The following is a 9,332-nucleotide window of genomic DNA, read 5'->3' on the forward strand; positions in this document are numbered from 1 at the left end:
TACCAACAATAATTCAAAGAGAACGGGTGGAAAAATGGAATAGTACAAACGTTTTCCACAAGACACATTCATTGCATAATTTTCTTTTATTTTAATGATGCCTTCGAATTTAAATTTTTTTTCCGACATTAAGAAGATAAATATCACTAAAAACAAAAGACAGTTACTAGATATTGCAAAACCTTATTTTTAGGTGTAATGATATTGTTACTAAAAGTTATGATTTTGCTACATTTACTTCTCTTACATGTAAATACGGGCATCTAAATGGTAAAAGTCAAGAGGGGTAAGTTTTTTCACTCATCTCTGTGCCCGCCGCCGTCTTAACAAAATTGACCGGAGACGAACTTTACAAGGATCACTTCAGCCTTATGAGTAGGGAGACATGAAAGTTTAACCTTAAACGTATAAGTAACAGTGAACTTTATTTCTGTCTACAAAGTATATATAACTCATGAGGGAGAAGTGTCTTGATCTGGAGGAAAAAAATGTTGAGGGTAGTCGGTTAAACGGGTAGTGACAACTAGAGTTCCCTAACAGACATTCAGCTCAGAACCAAATCCAAATGAGACTGCATAAGCTACAATCTGCCTCCCAATTTGAATTAATGGACCTCTAGAAACCTCAATGTATTTAATTTAGGGCAAGTTTCAAAAGTTTGCTTGTCAATAAATCTGAAACAGCCCCTCCCCGGCAAGAATGGTGAATGAATATCTTATTCTTGACCCACAGTATGCCAGAGAGTTTGTCCTCTTCCACTGAATTGAAATGGAAGAATCTTTCATAAGCCACTGAAACCAGTCTCCTTTACAAAGTAACTTATCTCCGTCCATGCGCCCAATGTCGATTGTGGTTTCCAGGCTTCCCATGTGGATTCCTACGGGCAAGTCCTTGCTTGGGGAGATCTTGCAACTCCATAACCTGTACCGTCCGTTGCCTCTTGGCTGTCAAACAAAAAGAGAATGCAGGCATACATGAGAAAGATTAAAAACCTGGATCTACTATTAACAGAGTTTGATTTTTCAACACCCAAACATGTGGCATTCTTGACAAAAGTCCAAATATTCAGCAAGATATACCATTCTCGGCTTGTTGATAACGCTCTTGGAGTTTCCTTTTTGTGGCTTCAAGTTTCACTTGGACTGCAACTTCATCTGAACACTTGAATTTCTAGGAGACCAAGAACAGAAATCAGACAAAGATTGAAATATATGAAACTACAAGTAATTGTTACGGCACTTACATCTTGCTGACCAGTGAGTTGCCTCTTTTGAATGGCAACCTTATCTGTTTTTTGCTGGATCTTCGTTTCATTATTGATCTTTTGCTCCATATTTACTTTGGGAGGTCTGCCAGGCCCAGAGTCAGTGTTCGAGAGCTTATTTGGCTTTACAACTTCTTGTTTCTTCACTTGTTCATTCTTGTTTTCCTTGGGAAGCACATTTGCCTCATTTGAAGGCTGTTGTTTCTGCTTTACAATATTTTGTTTCTCCACTGATGGTTTTCTTCCATTGTTACGGTTGTTTCGAGGATCTGAAACAACATACCCCGTTCATAATCATGAATCCAATAAGTGGGGAATTCAAATAAAGAACCAAATAGCACAAAGCTACCCAAGAGAAATAAACATTGGCAAATTCAACTCACTTCCGAAATCATCCATGCCGTCAAAGAACTTCACATAGCGTGGTTATTGGACGTCAAAGAGAACAGAAACCAATCAGTTTTCAGCCATCATATTGAAAATCAGATTACTTTCCTCAGTAAAAGAAAAAAAGAAAAAGAAAAAAGCAGAGAACAGGACTGATACCTGTGAGAGTTCCATTGATGTCGTTTGAGTAGCAAAGAAAGCTCCTTCATCCAAAGGAGGAGATGGTAGTCCTTCCTCATCATCAAAAGATGGATTAATGGAATCCGACATAGCTTCTGTGCCTACAAGTTAATATAATAGAATTAATATTGGTGATCCAGTGAAGAACTGAAAAGAATGGTACGTACATAAAATCAGCAATTCATACCGGCAAGAGCTGTTGTAGCATTGACCCATTCATCTACCATGTCTTTCCATCCACTGCAATACAAAAGATCATGTTAAAGCACAGCCGTTTCAAAATCTAAGATAACAAATACAATGTTAAAATGGAACTGCTCGTCATCCAATATAGCACTAACTTACATGGTATAGAAATATGATGTTTACTTATCTACTACATGAGTCATGGATACAAAAAAGCTGAAATGAGGCATCATTTATCCCTTGTCTAAGAATTATTGTCAAGAATGTGGCTTATTAGCCCACTAAAAGACTTAACGCGAAAAAGACACAATGAGCTAAGAGGAGTCAACAGTGCAGATGAAGAAAATGGATTCGATGTGTTGACAAAATTCAAAGGAGAAAAATGACCAGCGTGCAGTTGATATCAGTAAGCACAACAATAAGAACTGAGTTCATAAGCATATGAATCGGCAGCACTCAGAAACTGGAAATTATCTGATACTGGTTGTAGTCAACAGACTTGAAAAGCTGAAGTACATAGGAGGTTTGAGCATATTATGCCCTTTCATACTGAATATAAGCACGGCATTAATGCACCCAAAAGACTACAAAGAAAGTTTAAGGGAAAAATTGATGAATACTACAATGCAAGAAGAGGCAAGGGTATGGTAAGTAATAAGCAGACCAAAGTATCAAAGTAAAAAATTTTAGAAGATGTGGTAAATGCATGTACCATAGCAGAACGCTACATAGTATTACTCAATTTCCTCCCAATAAACACAAAGAACAAATAATCCATTGTGAATCAAGGGTATATAAATTCATACTCGATAAGTGATCGAGCAAGATGACGAATTTTCTTTGATCCATGCTTTCGGAGACCGTTAACAGCCTTTCCAATTTCAGTTGCCTGCAAAAGAAGAACTCGTATTAGTCCATACAGTAGCAAAAATTTAAAGCTGATTGAGGGATGTAATGTTGCACTAATTCAATAACTAAACCAAATTAGAATCAGACCTTGAGAGTCTCCACATTCAGAGCCATCAACTGAAGCTTCCTCAAAGACTCAAACAATACCGTATCAGACTGCAACAACATTGATCAATACTAGAATCAGAAACAGGAACAACTAAAACACCTAAAGCATGTTCACAGCAGCCAAACAGAGCACAAATTCTCAAAAAACTTTCAAAAACCAATCTAACTATGGAACACAAATTAACCAAAAAAAAGAAAAAGAAAAAGGGACACAGCAAGCTTCCACTTGTCAAACGAACACTTCAGAATTGAAGCAGCAAACACAAAGGACTAATTGGAAATCAAAAGGCAATTAAAATACCTCTTCTTCACAATTATTGAAGATATCTTTAATCCTGAAGACCTCCCCTACAATTTCAGACTCTTCTTCAATCTCAGCAGTCAAAGCCTCAGCTAATCCATAGCTGTAATTGCTAAGCTGGTTCATGTTCATCTCTCCCTGATCATCTCTACTGCTATTGACCTTGCTCTCTTTACTAGCACCAGCCTCAACTTCACCTCCATCTCTATCAAACCCACTTTTACACCCTCCATCATCATCGTCATCTTCTCCATCGCCACCTGGCACCGCCAACTCCATTTTGTCGCAGCCCGAACACCGGGTCAATCGACACGAAAACAACCGCTCTGCTATTCGATCCCTCCGCAATTTGAACTCCTTTGGGCAATCCGAAGCCGCCACCATTATCGCATGGTCGATTATATCGAAAATATCCGAATTCGCAGTCCGAAAGTAATTCCTCCAGTAATTCAGTGACCCGGTCTTGGTCGCCATGGCCACCAAAACCCAAAGTCCGGGATTGGATTGCAGACAACAGAGATCGAAAGATCAGATTTCAGTCAATACCCAGCAATCAAAACTCGAAATTCACCCTGCCTATGTTGGTTTTGGATCGAGAATTGATGGGTACGTTTTTGTGAATTTGAGGGAAACAATTTCAGATAAGGAGAGTCGGTCGGTTCTGGTACGAGTTTGGTAGGAGATGACGGAGAATCTAGATTCTAGACCCACCAACGTTTCTTGAATTGTATCAGTTTTTTTTACACAAGATTACAATTATATTCTTTCAAGGGCAAAAAAATATGGGTTACGTAGAACAATAGGATTTGGGAAAGATATAAATATATACGATCAGAAATAGTAAGATCAATGACGATAAGCAATATCTGACTAAAACCAAACGTGGGTTCTTCTCGTGTAGGATTCTGATGTTTGGTTCAGGCCAAACTTCCCCGGAAAAATCCCAAATTCTTTTTCTAGAGAAAAAAAGTTTAAAAGATATGCACCGCTATTTAGGAGAAACATACAAAAATCAATCCAAATACGAGAGATAGATTTCTCTCTCTGTCTCTCTCCCTCTCCAGGCCTGATGTCTCTCTAAAGTTCTGAATCAAATACCAGGTGCTGCAGAAACCGAAAAAGCCAGAGAGTTTTTTTTTTTTTTTTTGTGTGCAAAACCACTCCTTGAAAAAGAAGCAAACAAAAAAAAAGATTATTTTATAGTATGTACTGTTGCTGTGTTGGAGTTTTGAAACTCTGTAGCTTTTTTCCTTTTTGTTTTTCTTTTTTTAACTGTTTTGACTCGAATGGGTGCCGGTCTGGTGTTAGAGAATGAAAGAAAGCGCCTTCTTACTTTTTGGTTCTTTCTTTTAATGTTACAATTATAAATACAAAAAATTAATAAATAAAAAATAATATGGAGTGGTTGTTTGTTTTTATACAAGCGATATTGAGGAATAAAAATAACATAAAATGTAAAATTAAAAGTTCTTAATCATTTAAGTTATATGTCCAGATAATATAGAGTAATTTTGTAATTGAGTTAAGTGAAGCAGATATATATTTGTAGCGAGAATAATAATTTAGTGATATTTAACTCTACTTAATCGGAAAAAATTTTAGATTCGAGTCACTTAGAAAGATATATTATTGTGAAAGTACTCATAATTAAAATATAACCATATATATATATTTGTTACCTAGTTGGAGTAGTGATACCTTGTGAAATTATCTTGTAATTATCTATTTTTTATAAATAAAAAATAAAAACAAATTGCGTATGACGAGAGAATTGGTAACCGAGTTTGACCGGACTCCGAACTCGGTCAAGACCTTTCTAAATTGGTTTCAGATTCAGGCACTGAGTTTTAGTTGGGGGTCAAGGATGGTGATGATGAGTCATTTATTAGCTGTTTGGAAAAACTCGGCGGCTCGTTTTAAAAGCTACCCTCACATGTGGGTGACGGAAATCGGAGAACGGTTTTGATAACACGTTGGCATAAATGAGGTGGTGGTCAGGAGTTGTACCTGTTCCGTGGTCAGAGTGAGCGCACATACTTGGTGCAAGGTAGGGGCTAGGTGGGGCTAAGTGGATAAGGGTGCTTTTGCAAGGCTTCATATATCACAGCACTGTCACATTAGATTTCACTATTTTATTATTATTATTATTTTTCTGATTGCATTTTGGTTTTTGTTTTTTTAATTATGGGAAAAGCTTGTAATGGGCTTTGACTTACGGAGGGGGAGAAATCGCAGTAAAAAGTTAAATAGGTTTGACTTTCAGGTAAATGTTCCAACTGTTTTGTAAGGTTGAACTTGAACAGCTGTTTTTTTTTTTAAAAAAAAAAAATTATAAGTACAAACGGTATTGTAAGAGGAAAAATTGAACTTAAGACCTCGAGTATATAGATAAACATTCTTAATTATTTGAGCTACAAGCTTACAACTCTTCTATAAACACCTATTTCTTTATTTATATTTATGTTCTAAAATATTTTACACGCACAACACAACGCATGTGTCACATAATATAATCTTAGGCATGAATGAATTTTTTTAAACACATCACATGATTTAATTGCATTAGATTTATTGCCTGGCTTTATATATATATATTTTTTTGAATCTCTCCTCAATTACCAAAAACCAAAAAAATATATAGATAAAGGAAATCACCAGTTGGCAAGTATTTACCATGTCATGTCTCCTAGTTAATTGTTTTTTCTGGGCTTTTCCATAAAAAACAAATTGGTCAAAAGTCAATAGTTCACAAATATTTATCATGTGAGTTTTTTAACAATAATAAAGTGTTCAAAGATCAGGGGTCCATAACCTGATTCCCTTTTCCAAAAGAAAAAAGTCTACTGTTTTTCTTTTTCTTTTTTAAAGATGGATCCTTACCTAGAAAGTTGGTTCCTGGAAAAAAAATAAAAAAAATAAAAAAAATCTAAAAAGTTGGTTAAGTTCAATTCATCATTTAATGTCTTCGTATATATTTTTTATAGGTTTTTCTTTTTACAAAACTATATTATAAATTATTCTAATATACATTGAGGTTGATTGAATTCAGGTCCTAATATATGTAGATGATGACGGAACTTGAATGCAAGGGCAGCATACATACTATCTTAGTCAACTAGCATACCCTACGTCTACTGTTTTTATGAGTTGAACAGATCTTTTCTTAAGGAAAAAATTATCAATAATGCGTTTATAATTGTAAAATTAATTAATATAATAACTGAAAATTGTCATATCCAATGGGAAACAAAAAATTGTGTCCCATAATTTGACCTAAATTTCAATTTAATCAATGTATTTTCAGTTGTTTTAACTATTATGAATTTTAGTTTAGTTCAAAATTAAAATTCCACTGTTCCTTTTATAAAAAAAAATAAAAATACACAGAGACTAGTATTTTATTAATGATGAGGAATGAAAGCAGTATAAAAACCGTGCAATATCCTAGAGGATTAAGTGAGTATCTCTACACTAAATGGGCTTTATTGGTTGTTAGTGACAAGATCTGATCCAAATTCCGTTTTGGAATTCGAGTCGGACCCTGCGCGTGTCCGACACTTGGCGAATGTCGGGCACAAACGACCTATTTACCCTTCTAGTTACAAACTTAATTTCAAAATTTGCCTGGACTTCTACCGAAAGTTCGACAGAGTCTCCCCTGTAATTTGTTCAATCCCAAAATTATACATGTCAAAACGAGCAAGTATATTTATACAACCAACTGCCAGTATAAGTAAACATACAATCCAACAGTTCTGTTCTCAATCTTCGGCCAAATATCAGAGCAGTTACTAAGAATTTACAAGGGAGTTAATCTTTTTACAAAACAAAAATCCTACATTAAGAAGAGGCGCGGAAGATAGGAAGCGGCCCGGTGGTGGATTCCTGTGCACGTCTACTGCCTGGGGGCGCAAAACATTCAAAAATGTGAGTGGACAAAAAAATAAAGGTCTAGAAAATAGTATATGAACATATTAACCCCACTGTAAAAACAGTTATGCAAAAACTGGATTTGTCTTTTCATTATACTCGTACTAGATTCAATGCATTCACATATTTATATACGTATATGCAATTATACTCAAGGTCACTAAAACTGTCTTAAAAGCATTGAAATCAATTTAAAACTACCACCTAGGTGTACCCCTTTAATTCCGTCAATTCCTGATAATCCGTCAATTTTCCTGGCAGGTCTCAGTGACAGCAAAATGGCAGGATTCAGGGGACCGTAGTCAGCCTGATCCGCATTCCTGGCTCTCACGGTCCGGGAGTCCCCGAAACTCGTGAGGCAGATGTCAAGTGCACTGACAAAACTGAAGGCAAACTGGATATCCGTGGACATCGTCATATCCGAAGGCAACAGATACCGAAGACGAACTATTTCTATAACCGGGTACATAAAGTGGCTTAGGAAAATATAAAATTTCTGATAGGTCTGATGAAAAACTGAATTTTTGATTAAATCTAGAACTATGCTGCCATTTTATCTGATATAAATCTTCATCTCTACTTTCTATATCTTTTTAGCATTTTAACTAGGAAACATATAAATAAAGATATTTAACTTCAACAAAACATGCTAGGAAAATCACAATCAATAAACCTTATTCAAGATCAAATAATGAGATTTATTTGCATAAAATCATTTATAAAAGAAAAGTCCACTCACTTCTGGTCTGAGCTAACTGGACCTCTTGAAGGTCCCTCTTGCGGATCTGCCTGACCCCGGGTGCCTGATTAAACCACGATGAATATTTAATTAATAAAACTGCTCGATAAGAGTATTAAATTAAAACCCTGACCCTCGGCTCCTAGAAGTGCGTGCACTAACTTTAAAGTCATTCTTATGCCCACTTAAGCATTTCAGATGGTTAGAACTGTCTTAAAAGACCTGAGACTTCACTAAGTGATAAACTGCCATATTGGTCAATATGGAACCTCGTGGGGTCCACGACCTCCAATTGCCAATCTGGGAGTCCCTATAGGTTCCTCACATTTAAATACCCATGTCCTGCTAGTCTGGTCTGAATTGAACAGTCGGATTGACCACGATCGTGTAATCGCATAATTTCTAAACCCTAGCCCTAGGGTTCGCGATTTCGGAGTATCCGGGACTCTGATTCATAATCCGTTGAATCCTACACGATTCTGGAATTATCTAGAATAACGTATCTGAAATTGAGTACGATCCAACGGCTCAACAGTATTGAACCTAGAAAACGCACAATATGAAAAATTCGTTCGAGGCTCAAATGGTATCCAAATTGAGATCCGCAAATTCCTACGCGCTCGTGACAACCTAAGGATCGCATCAAGACACAATGCCACTGCACTACCCTCGCCCACGGGCCGCGGCACGCTCCGGCAGCGATGGGTGTCCAAAGCGATTACTCATCGCCGGAAAAACTCAAAACCACGGCTCCAAACTCCTACCCTAGGTATAACATCATAGTTGGAACTACTTTTGTTCTTGGACCTACCCCAAAAACTGACCGGAAGTGGCCGAACACGGAGGCCGAAAATTAACCGAATTTCAATCTGAAAACCGAGCTATCTACGGTCAAAATCGATGCAAATCTATCCGACCATCAGCTAGAGTATGGAAAATAGGTAGGAATCCATACCTTACTCGACAAATTTGGAGAAGAATTGAAGGAGAACGAGCGGGTTGAAGTTTTGACAAAACCGCCACGATTTTATGCAGTTTCCGGCCAGCACCGGCAGTTTCACGGGCTGAGAATGGTCGAAGAAGGAAGAGGAGGCGGTGGCGGTTCGAACAAGACCGGTCTCGTGGTCGGTGGTGCTCTGTGGCGGCGACGGCTATTCTTGGAAGGCGGCAGGCAGGTGAACAGCGGGAGAGGAGAGAGAGAGAGAGAGAGGAGAACTGAGGGAGAAGAGAGAGAGGGTTAAAAATCTTATTTTTTCAAATTACTGTTTTGCCCCTCGTGATATTTTAACCGTAATTTCTTCGTTAAAGCTCCGATTTGAGCCCACTCC

The 9,332-nt window shown here is 37.2% G+C and overlaps 1 protein-coding gene across 1 annotated transcript; it reads right to left on the reverse strand.

Moving 5' to 3' along the window:
• Positions 1-238: 238 nt before the first annotated feature.
• LOC117634828 (probable mediator of RNA polymerase II transcription subunit 26b) lies at positions 239-4,527 on the reverse strand. Its single transcript, XM_034369074.1, has 9 exons — positions 3,336-4,527; positions 3,014-3,082; positions 2,824-2,906; positions 2,019-2,071; positions 1,811-1,932; positions 1,648-1,675; positions 1,244-1,533; positions 1,080-1,170; positions 239-944 (listed from the first exon to the last, which is right to left on the reverse strand). Exons 1-9 carry the CDS (start codon positions 3,807-3,809, stop codon positions 820-822), a joined length of 1,335 nt encoding a protein of 444 aa, XP_034224965.1. The 5' UTR covers positions 3,810-4,527; the 3' UTR covers positions 239-819.
• Positions 4,528-9,332: the final 4,805 nt, after the last annotated feature.

This window comes from Prunus dulcis, chromosome 7, assembly GCF_902201215.1.
Source record: "Prunus dulcis chromosome 7, ALMONDv2, whole genome shotgun sequence".
Taxonomy (NCBI): domain Eukaryota; kingdom Viridiplantae; phylum Streptophyta; class Magnoliopsida; order Rosales; family Rosaceae; genus Prunus; species Prunus dulcis.

Excerpts from the sequence above, each read along its gene's own strand:
- LOC117634828 (XM_034369074.1), bottom strand. The coding sequence starts at position 3,809 with ATGGCGACCAAGACCGGGTCACTGAATTACTGGAGGAATTACTTTCGG. Across the intron at positions 2,907-3,013 it reads TGAATGTGGAGACTCTCAAG|GCAACTGAAATTGGAAAGGC; the intron begins GTCTGATTCTAA and ends CTTCTTTTGCAG. Across the intron at positions 1,534-1,647 it reads CGGCATGGATGATTTCGGAA|ATCCTCGAAACAACCGTAAC; the intron begins GTGAGTTGAATT and ends ATGTTGTTTCAG.